Source organism: Eptesicus fuscus, chromosome 9, assembly GCF_027574615.1.
Source record: "Eptesicus fuscus isolate TK198812 chromosome 9, DD_ASM_mEF_20220401, whole genome shotgun sequence".
Classification (NCBI taxonomy): domain Eukaryota; kingdom Metazoa; phylum Chordata; class Mammalia; order Chiroptera; family Vespertilionidae; genus Eptesicus; species Eptesicus fuscus.
This window is the reverse complement of record NC_072481.1, coordinates 11,885,503-11,896,283: the sequence shown is the minus strand read 5'-3', so window position 1 is coordinate 11,896,283 and position 10,781 is coordinate 11,885,503. Positions and strand designations below refer to the sequence as shown.

Genomic DNA, 10,781 nt, shown 5'->3' with positions numbered 1-10,781 from the left:
ACACACAGGCCCCAGAGTTCCCACGAGGCCTGCAGGTGTGCGCTCCAGGGCTTGTTTCTGGGGAAAGCATCTGAAATGTCATTAGGCTCTCAAAGGACCTGCGGCCCAGGAAAGCAGAGCCCTTGTGAGGAAACGGGCTGCTGCATGCGGAGGCCCAGAGGAGGCCCAGGTTGGGTCTGCCCTCAGGGGCTGTGCTGGAACCGGGTGCCCTGACACGGCCAGAAACGAATCCAGGCCACCCCAGCAACGTAGGCCACACCCCTCCCCTTGTTCCTTGTAGCCCAGGCCTGCCTCATGGGAGGGGCTCATACTCTTGAGGGAGAAGTTTTGGCCTTTGGTGCTGTCCTGAGCCTCATTTCACTCTGAGTCTCATCTGTGAAACAGGGATAAACACCCACCTCCTAGAGTTCATGTGAAGGTAAAATGAAGTAGTTTCTAAAGTTCCGGTGCACAGCAGGTGCTCCGGGTCAGCCCATCCTTCCTTCCTCCTCTATATTAGTTACTGTGGCTCATGCCACAAACCACATGCTGGGCCAGGGAGCTCACATCCTGGAGAAGCTGGGGTGGGGTGGAGGGTGCTTAGGTACCTACTGAGGCAGGCTGCAGATACACTTTGAATAAGAGGCAGCCAGGTCTTCATGGGAACAAAGTCCCCTTGGTGAAGGGAGCAGCAGCAGGTGTTGGGGGGTGGGGATGGGGGTCTCCCATAAAGGATGGAGAATATCGGGGGAGGCTAAAGATGGGAATGTGGGGAGGAAGAGGGAGCTGCATGAGCAAAAGGCAGGAGGTGGGGAAGCTGAGGGTATGCTAAAGGTCGGAGGAGACCTGTTCCAGGTAAGCCCTGGGTAGGGACTAAGAGGAGCACGAGGCTGCAGACCTGAGAGTGAAGAGCCTTGGGGTGTCCGTGGGCTGTGGCTGACTCCTAAGCAACGGTTTGAGTTGGAGGTGGACTGAAGTCTTGGAGCTGCTTGTGGTAGCGTTCACTTAGACCTGTGATGGCCTGAGGCAGGTGGGAGGTGAGCCCTGCCCCTGATCCATGTAGAAGGGGTGGGAGCCAACATTACTGAGAGGTTGCTCAGCCTCGCCCTGCACTAGCGCCTTAACCCGCTCTAGTCCTCCCAAGAGCCCAGGCCTGTTCCGAAGGCACACAGATGGGTAGGCGAGCTGCCTCTGGCCATTTTATTTCCAGCCTAGAACCGTGGCCTGGAGAGGAGTGAAATCCCCGGGTAAAGGGGCTAGTGAGGGACAGAGCTTGGGAATGAGCCCAATTAGAGCTTTTTTGTCGCTGGGCTAGTCCACCGCCCTTTCGCTGCCTGCAGCGTGGGCCACCAGGCAGGGCAGGCCAGGCCACGCCAAGGACCCTGGGCCCGCAAGCCGCGGGAGTCTAAAGTGTCCCTGTCCCTGGTCTTATTTTTCCAATCTCTTCCTCTCTGGAGATGGTGGAGGTGGGGCCTGGTTCCCAGTCCCGAGGCTGTCCTGGACCAGAGAGAAACGAAAAGGTGGTCCAGGGAGGCCACTGTCAACACCACGCGGGGCCGGACCACTCAGACTAAGCGTCCTGTTGATTGGCCGGGGCTGCAGAGCTGTCTCTCTAGGATTGAGCCGTTTTCTTTAGGGAGGCGGAGCCTCGCGCCCCTTCAGCCAATAGGACTGAGAGGTTCCGCCTACAACGAGGCACTTCCGGTGGTGCCCCTGGCTCGGTTCCTATCATCTGAACCGCGGCTCTTGGAGCCCGGCCCCGGCGTACCCAGATCACTTCCGGGTGGAACTCCAGGATCCCGAGCCGCGATTGGCTAGATGGGGTACTTCCGGTGTCCAGGTGCTCTGGTTCCTTGGCAGGAGCAGAAAGATGGAACTTGGCGCCGCCGCCCGCGTTTGGTCCCGCTTGTGGCTGCTGCTGCTCCTCCCCTCGCTTGGCTTGGTCGGCGCCAGCGGTCCCCGCACCCTAGTGCTGCTGGACAACCTCAACCTGCGGGAGACTCATTCGCTTTTCTTCCGGAGTCTGAAGGGTGAGACGAGGGTCCGAGGGGGCGGCGGGTGAAAGTCTTGAGTTTGGAAAGGTCCCCCAGCCCGAGGGCAACGGCCACCCTCCCTCGCACTCGTTTTCCACGAGCGGGCCGCCCAGGTCTGGCCTGGCGCTTGGGGGTGAGGGGAGGGCTGTCGTCGTCTCTACAGCGGTGGTTTCCCTCAGCCTCATTGCCTCTTTTCTCCTTGTGCAGATCGTGGCTTTGAACTCACATTCAAGACCGCAGATGACCCCAGCCTGTCTCTTATTAAGTACGGGGAGTTCCTCTATGACAATCTCATCGTCTTCTCCCCCTCGGTAGAAGGTAAGGGCTGCGCGTCACCCCCACAACCGGGATGGTAGGTTCAGGACTGATCTGTCGCTTCGTTCTGGATCTTGGGGCATGTTCTGGGTCATGGGATGGGTCACCAGCCCTGGCCACAGCTGCTGCCGGTGAAGAGGAACGTGTTAACTTCTATCCTGGGCCAATCAGGGCACAGCTCCTTAAAAGACACAGCTGAGGATTGTAGGGTCAAGCGTTGCCACAGACCATGGAGCCTGGGGCCCTGCTAATCTGAGAAGTGAATTTTCTCTGTAAAGCGACTGATAGGAAAGATGGAGAACCCCCTAGCAGGGCTGGCCTGGGTGGAAGGAGGAGATGGCATGCTGTTAATAGGGCGTGCTGTAAAGAGGCTGTAGCAGTTGAACTTGTGGGTTCATAGTTCTCAGGCTGAAAAAGAGCCTGGCAATGATCTAGCCTGGCTCCCTGTTTGAGGCGGGGTGGATAGGTCTAGAACAGAATGAATATCTTCACTTCAGTATTCCTGTGACAGAGAGCTTACACTGCAGTCAACTCCACCATTGGACAACTCTGTTAGGTTCTTATATTAAATTGGAATTTGCCTCCTATTTCCGACTTTATTTGGGGTCGGGGAGAGGAAGGGGTTTCTTATACTCCTCAGGGCCTTAGAGAGTAGGGCTAATGCTTTGATTACAGGCACAGCCTTCAAGTAATCATAGCTGGTTCAGCTGGTTCTTCTCCAGACTAATTACCCCCGTTCCTTTGGCTGTTTCTCTTTGCCGAGCTTTTTGGGGAGCATCCAGTCATTCTCTTCTTTAGTGGCTTCCATTTATCTTTTTCTCCGAGGGCTCAGGTTGTCCCTGTCTGGGGTAAGACAGGATTGCCATTTCTTCCTTCAGCTGATGAAGTTCAGGAAGTCTTTCGTTTCATTGGCATCTACTTTATTCTCTGTAGTTCCTGTGAGGTTGGATTCAGCCAGATCCCTGAAGCATTTTTCTCTAGGCTCCCAACAGTTATCATGATTCCCCCACCTCCCCTGCAAAATGTGCCTTTGGTGTTGGCTTTTCGGAGGCAAGTGTAGTTGGGTGGAGGTGAGCCCAGGTTGTACAAATGAAAATCCTCAGGTGGCTGGGGGTGGGGGGGGGGGGTGGGGCGGGAATGGAGCCTTCAGCTGGTTCATTGGCGTTTGCCCAGTTTCTTCTGTGTCTGGAGCTCTGAAAGAGGTCCTCACAGCGACAGAGAGCCTGCCCCTGAGGAGTTCTTTCAGTCCATCTTGGAGGCGATAAGAATAAGGACCTGAAATGAGATGCCAAACCCTGTGTGGGGGTGTACCCGGTGGAGCGCAGGAGCCGTCTGCGTAGTGCTCAGGAGGTAGAGTGGGAGTGTCGCTGAGAAGGAGGGAAGCGGTGGCTGAGACAGGGAGAAGGTGGGTGGGAGAAGGTAGGTGTCAGAGAGCCTCACAGTGTTTCCCAAGTGACTTCCCGTACCTCCTTCATATTTACCATATTCCATAGCACCTGTGCTAAGTGTTTTTATTTAAACTGACTTTTTAAAACTAAAGTAACATTTTAAAAGGAACCCAGTAATGAACCCAGTATCGCCACGGAAATGGAGTCGGTGTCACCCTTGCCTTCAGGAGAAGGCAGCTATAAATAGGTTACCTGCAGTGCTGAGTTCTAACGGATTCTGTTCCCTGCGAAGGCTTTGAAGTCCTATCAGTCGCTTTACAAGAGGAGATGAGAAAGAGAGGGAAGTGTTAAAGCCCAGTATCAAACTGAGACACTCTCTCTGACAGAGGAACTCTCTCTTTGAGATTTGACGTTATTTAAAGCTCTGCCCCACATCACCTTGTCACCTTTTCTGTCCTTGGCAGAATGGGTCCCACACTTTGGGAAACATGGCCGCAGTCCTTCGGGCACTCCTGGGAGGAGGCTTGTACCTGCTGGTGGGGGTCAGGGTAAGGGTTTGGTCCCTGCTTCAGGGGCCCTTCTGTGGCCCTGGGACCACCGTTAGCCCTCTCGGGTGTGAGAACGCTGGCCTGGCTTCCGTTGCCGAGTCAGTGGTTCCTTGCCCTCTCTGGGATCAGGAAGCTTCCAAGTTGAATTCAGTAAAGTAATGACTACAGAAGAAGGATCCTCTGTACCCCCAAAACCTGGGTCCCTTTTTGTAGGTAGGGAAATGGGCTTACAAAGGTGAAGGGATGCCTAGATTTAAGCCCAGGTGTCTCCGTTTCAGCAGCGGCACTCTTGACATTTTGGACTGGATAATTCTTGATTGAGAGGGCTGTCCTGTGTACTACAGGATGTGTAGCAGCATCCCGGGTCCCTCACCCACTAGATGGCAGTACACACGCCCCTGGTGACAACCAGAGATGTCTTAAGGCATTGTCCCTAGGGGACCGCTGTACCGTAAGGAGCTGTTACTGAATTGTCTAAGACTGATGGCCTCTGTAGGAGAGTGATGATGGCTTTGTAAACGTAGTTCCCAGATACATGTTCTGTCTGAGCCTGAAGGAAAAGTAAGGTGCTTTGTTTTTGTTATTTATGTGAAAATTACCAAATTAAAGAGCATCATTCTCATATTCAGATCTTTACAGCTAGTTTTGGATGCTTATGGCAGACACTTGACCAAATTGACCAAAAAAGGATATAATCTCACAATTACAGATGTTAGAAATTAATGACCTTTTTTAGTGATCACTTTTTTTTTTTTTTTTTAAAGCACAGTATATGAAGTGGCTCTGTTATGGCTACAATGGATATAAACCTGTAGGATTTCTAGAAAAAACTGCACTCATGTTGGGCAAATGAGTACTAGCCTCAGTGACAGCATCATCCTTAGAGTCAAAAGTGCTCTTTCTGCCAAAACCGGTTTGGCTCAGTGGATAGAGCGTCGGCCTGTGGACTGGGGGGTCCCAGGTTCGATTCCGGTCAAGGGCATGTACCTTGGTTGCGGGTACATCCCCAGTGGGGGGTGTGCAGGAGGCAGCTGATCGATGTTTCTCTCTCATCAATGTTTCTAACTCTCTGTCTCTCTCTCTTCCTCTCTGTAAAAAATCAATAACATATATTTAAAAAAAAAAAAAGTGCTCTTTCTCAGACAACTTAGACTGAAGTGAAGTTGATGGGCTCTTGCAAACCATGTTAGGTGACCCCCAGAGTGGCTTTAAAAGTGCAGGCGATGAGTTTGAATGAAGTTGTTTCGTGAACTGAGTGGGAAAATGCAGCATTTCTAAACAAATATTTTATATAGAGGCCTGGTGCATGAAATGCATGCCCTGGCGGGGGTGGCCCTCAGCCCAGCCTGCGCCCTCTCGCAGTCTGGGACCCCTCGGTGGACATCCCTCTTACAGTCTGGGACCCTTCACTCCTTACCGCCTGCCTGCTCACTTCTCCTTAGCACTGCCGCGGAGGCGGGAGAGGCTCCCACCACCACCGCTGCACTCGCCAGCCGTGAGCCCGGCTTCTGACTGAGCGACACTCCCCGTGTGGGAGCGCACTGACCACCAGGGGGCAGCTCCTGCATTGAGTGCCTGCCCCCTGGTGGTCAGTGCACATCATAGCGACTGGTTGTTCTGGTCATTCGGCCGTGATGGTCGCTTAGGCTTTTATTATATAGACTAGAGGCCTGGTGCACAAAATTCATGCACGGGTAGGATCCCAAGGCCTGGCCGGCGATTAGGGCCAGTCGGGGCCTTCCAGCTGCCTACAGGGCCTTCCTTCGTTCTGTGCTGCCCCCTGGTGGTCATAGTGAGTGGTCAAACTCCTGGTTGATCTAACTCCCGAGGGGACAATTTGCATGTTAGCCTTTTATTATATGGATTATATAGATTAGAGGCCCGATGCACGAAATTCATGCAAGGGGCTCGGCCCCCGCTGCGGCGGCGGCTGCCTCTGCCTCAGCTCCCATTCGCCGTGGTTTCATCCAGAAGGTCATCTGGTCTAAGTAGCATATTATGCTTTTGTTATTATAGATGTAACTTGAAGAGTGTATAAATAACGTGACAACTATAATTGGTGGGTGTTTGACTATTTAATTTATACTTGTAAAAGTTGAATTCGAGCCATTATTTTTGGATCATTGCATTGGGAAAAATGGGAGAATTGCCCTGTATCAGGGCATATATGATAAACATTCCTCTCGTTTTGGGCCTCCAGAGGGCAATATTCTGTTATTGATTGTGGCTGGTCCGCCCCCTCCCCTTCCCTCTCTCCCCCCCCCCCTCCCCCCATGTCAGAGGAGCAGTGAGAGGAACCTTCTGGATCACTGAGTCTGGTACTTTTTTCAGATTTTGGAGGCAACATCAACGTGGAGACCATCAGTACCTTTATTGACGGTGGAGGCAGTGTCCTGGTAGCTGCCAGCTCAGACATTGGTAGGTCTGATCTCAGAAGTTCTGGTGCTTCCCCCGTTTCTCCAGGAAGCTTGGAGAGCTTTACAAATGGAAGCTGCCAGATTGTCCTTCATTGGGTGTCCTTGCCAGGGAGTGAGTGAGGGAACTACAGAGCCATTTAGTCCCTCCTGGCCTGTGACCAGAACCAATGAGATGTGGGTCCTTTTAAGGGCTGGGAACCGTTTTTCTCTGTTTTTGTCCCCCCCCTCCCCTCTTGTTTTGTGGTGATTCTTTCCTTAAAAATAGGAGACATGTAGGGAGAGCCTAATTGGGTAGAACACAAAGCATTGGACAAATTTTTGTTTTGTTTACTATTTTGGAAAATGTTAAAGATACTTAGAAGTAGGAAGAACCATGAACAACACCTGGCCATTCTTGTTTCACCTTTTTCAGTATTGACAGCTTTTAAGAACCACATTGCGGGGCGGGGGGGGGGGGGGGGGGTTGGTGAAGTGATGATGATGAAGAGAGAAACCTTGTAAGCGGGGCTCATTCAGGTCAGGTTTGCTGAGGTGGTACTTTGCTTCACAGGGGGTCTTGTGTGGAACCAAGGGCACTGTGTATTTGTGGAGGGAGAAGGCCAGGTGTTTGTTGTTGATTTTTACCATGCTGCCCGTCGCCTAGGAATCCAGCTGGTGATGCTGCAGGGCCCTGGGGAGGATTGGGAGAGTGAATCATAAGGATGCCAGGGCAAGTGACATAGCTCGGCCCAGGCCACCCCTAAGGGCTCAGCCAGGCACCTCTTGGGTCTGTGCAGGTGACCCTCTTCGCGAGCTGGGCAGTGAGTGTGGGATTGAGTTCGATGAGGAGAAAACAGCTGTCATTGACCATCACAACTATGACATCTCAGACCTTGGCCAGGTAATCAGACCATCACCTTCCAGGTTTAGTCCCATGTAGCACAGCTCACCCTAGTAACCGTGCGGGAGTCGGGAGGGACCCGTTTGGGGGGCACCTCTCCCTGACCACCGGCCTCCCCTCTGCTGTTGCAGCATACGCTCATTGTGGCCGACACTGAGAACCTGCTGAAGGCCCCGACCATTGTTGGGAAATCGTCTCTAAACCCCATCCTCTTTCGAGGTGTTGGGTGAGTGAGCAAGGAGAGGCCAACAGAAACCTGGGGGGAGTGGGGTCACTTTGTTTTGTCAGGAAACCTACCAGACTTGTGATCATTTGAGCGTATTCCTTTCTCCAGAAGATGCAGGTGGGATTAAGTCATAATGTAAGAGACAAAGCTTCATAATTACAGCAAGAGGAGAGCTAAGAGTTTGCCTATTAAGGAAGTAGGATTCACTCCTGCGAAGAGATGGCCCTTAGGGAGCCCCAGTTCTTGGGGTCTGAGTTGGGTGGTTCTCATTTCCTTCCCCAGGATGGTGGCTGATCCTGACAATCCTTTGGTGTTGGACATCCTGACAGGCTCTTCCACCTCGTACTCCTTCTTCCCAGATAAACCTATCACCCAGGTGAGGGGCCTTTGCAGACTCGAGACCCCATCTCCTGGGCCTGGTAGCGAAGTGCTTTTTTAGTGAAGAGGAGAACTAAGCAGGGAAGCACGCTGCCGAGGCTGGTGAAACGAGAAGCGGGGGAGGGGGAGTGGGCAGAGGTGTCTCAGGTAGGGCCTAGGTTGTTCAGGTCTAGCCTGCGGTCCTCTTGCGCTCGGGGCCCAGCGGCTGTCCTTGGCCCTGGCTCTTGGGGATGACAGCCTCATGTTGCTCCTAGTATCCCCATGCCGTGGGGAAGAACACCCTCCTGATTGCTGGGCTCCAGGCCAGGAACAACGCCCGGGTCATCTTCAGTGGTTCCCTCGACTTCTTCAGCGATGCCTTCTTCAACTCGGCAGTGCAGAAGGCCATGCCCGGCTCCCAGAGGTACATGCCAGGGGACTTAGAGGCCTGTGGTCTGGGTGATGGGGTCCGATGGGGAGGAAGAAGCCTTTTGGCTAAAAGCGTCAGAGGCTAAGTATCTGTAGGTGCGTTGAAATTACTTAAGGATTTGACTTTGTTGCTGTATTGGTGGTGCGGGCACTCCAAGCTAGTTCTGCCTCTCGGGAGCTCTTTGCAAATGGTGTCCTGGCTGTACAGGTGACACCCAGAGCAGCGCCACCTCACCTTTTCATTCCCGTGTTCCCACTGGGAAGGAGTTGGCTCTGGTGCTCCAGCCTCTGCTGTTTCCTCCTGCAGGTATTCCCAGACAGGCAACTATGAGCTGGCTCTGGCCCTCTCCCGCTGGGTGTTCAAAGAGGAGGGTGTCCTCCGTGTGGGGCCCGTGTCCCACCATCGGGTGGGCGAGACAGCCCCACCCAATGCCTACACTGTCACTGACCTTGTGGTAAGAGCTTGGAGAGGGGGGCCCGGAGGTTTTGGCCAAGTTGGCCCAGCTCAGAAGCATTTATGCAACACTGTGTTGGGCCTACGGGGCCTAAATGGGATGACGACGTTAACCTCTGCCCTGAAGGAAGCCACTTTGGGGGCAGAAAAACGGAGATCTTGATGGCGACCTTGTGGGAAGTGCGGGAGCAGGAGGGGCTTCTCTGACTCACTTGGCCAACAGTGGGATCACAGGAGAAATGCCATTAGAGTCGGGTTTGAGGCAAGAGACAGACGTGGGGAAAGGCAAGAGAGCAGTGACTGTGTAAGCAGGGGTGCCCAAGAGTAGCTGGCACCCCAGGGTGGAGCGCAGTTTGGGTGCAGGCTTCCACTGGCTTGTGAACAGGTGTGGATGGCAGGTAGAGGGGTTAGCCTGCCAGGTGGTATTTCAGTTACTGCCCGGGGGTGGGGCTTGCCCAGGTTTTCACAGCTCCTGGGAGTTCCTGCCGGATTTGTGATGGGGACTCAGTGCAGCTCTTAGGGTGGCAGCTTCCCTCCAGTCACAGGCCCCCTGGCTAACTGGCCTGTCCTCTCAGGAGTACAGCATCGTGATCGAGCAGCTCTCGAATGGCCAGTGGGTCCCCTTTGATGGGGATGACATTCAGCTGGAGTTTGTCCGCATCGATCCTTTTGTGAGGACCTTCCTGAAGAAGAAAGGTAAAGCCGTTCTCCCAGGAGGAGCTGCAGGAAGACAGTCCCCGCCTGCACTCTCGGGAGGCTGACCGAGCAGCACTCTGGGAACCCTCCTGGTTATGTGTTCATCTTCCCCAGGTGGCAAGTACAGTGTCCAGTTCAAGTTGCCGGACGTGTACGGCGTGTTCCAGTTTAAAGTGGATTACAACCGGCTGGGCTACACACACCTGTACTCTTCCACTCAGGTAAGCACAGGCCACAGCCCACTGCAGCCAGCGTGTCCCACTGGGCTGCTAGCGGCCGGGCCTGTCACTCTGTCCTCTCGCAGGTGTCAGTGAGGCCACTGCAGCACACGCAGTATGAGCGCTTCATCCCCTCGGCCTACCCCTACTACGCCAGCGCCTTCTCCATGATGGCAGGACTCTTCATCTTCAGCATCGTCTTCTTACACATGAAGGAGAAGGAAAAGTCGGACTGAGGGCCTTGGGACTCCTTACAGCACGGAGACCGGAGGGTTTTTAATAGGATTGGTTTCCCCCCCTTTTTTTATTTTTATTTTTTTTAAAGCCATGGGACAGTGGCATAGCCTTACCTCAATGGGAGCTGCAGCACTGAGTACAAAAGGAGTGGGGGTCCAGGGATGATTTTTATGTAAGTTTTTCCATCTCGTGCTGAGTGGTATTTTTCAAATGTGCAGCTACTCTCATTTCTAAAATAAATAGAAACATTACCCTCAAACTTCATCTGGCTCCCCCTGTACTTTGCTAAAGAGGGTAATGACTGGACACAAAACACTAAGTGGCCTCTTTTAATTTTGCCGAAGACTAGACTGTACTTTATGAAAATGATAGTGTTTCCAAACTTCTCAAGGGATAAAGTAAGGTTAATACACTGAGGCCAGTGGGGAATTGCTGAAATGGGAAATCTAAGGTAACAGCACTTGCCTTTATAACAGACACAGAATTGTTTGGTTTTCAAAAGAACCTTAAATATACATTCACTTGCTTTAGGCCAGCGGTCGCCAACCTTTTGGACCTTGCAGACCACCAATGGTCTGTGGACCCCCCAGTTGGCAACCGCTGC

General features: G+C 53.1%; 1 protein-coding gene across 1 annotated transcript; it reads left to right on the top strand.

Moving 5' to 3' along the window:
• Positions 1 to 1,800: 1,800 nt before the first annotated feature.
• DDOST (dolichyl-diphosphooligosaccharide--protein glycosyltransferase non-catalytic subunit) lies at positions 1,801 to 10,441 on the top strand. Its single transcript, XM_054721521.1, has 11 exons — positions 1,801 to 2,009; positions 2,220 to 2,330; positions 6,595 to 6,681; positions 7,457 to 7,560; positions 7,692 to 7,786; positions 8,069 to 8,162; positions 8,419 to 8,567; positions 8,880 to 9,027; positions 9,602 to 9,722; positions 9,837 to 9,943; positions 10,027 to 10,441. The coding sequence occupies exons 1-11, from the start codon at positions 1,850 to 1,852 to the stop codon at positions 10,174 to 10,176; spliced, it is 1,326 nt and encodes a 441-aa protein (XP_054577496.1). The 5' UTR covers positions 1,801 to 1,849; the 3' UTR covers positions 10,177 to 10,441.
• Positions 10,442 to 10,781: the final 340 nt, after the last annotated feature.

What these genes read in the sequence shown, in the direction of transcription:
- DDOST (XM_054721521.1), top strand. Translation starts at nt 1,850, where the DNA reads ATGGAACTTGGCGCCGCCGCCCGCGTTTGGTCCCGCTTGTGGCTGCTG. An exon ending in TTTCTTCCGGAGTCTGAAGG is followed by an intron (nt 2,010 to 2,219) that starts GTGAGACGAGGG and finishes CTCCTTGTGCAG; the next exon opens with ATCGTGGCTTTGAACTCACA. An exon ending in GCCATGCCCGGCTCCCAGAG is followed by an intron (nt 8,568 to 8,879) that starts GTACATGCCAGG and finishes TTCCTCCTGCAG; the next exon opens with GTATTCCCAGACAGGCAACT.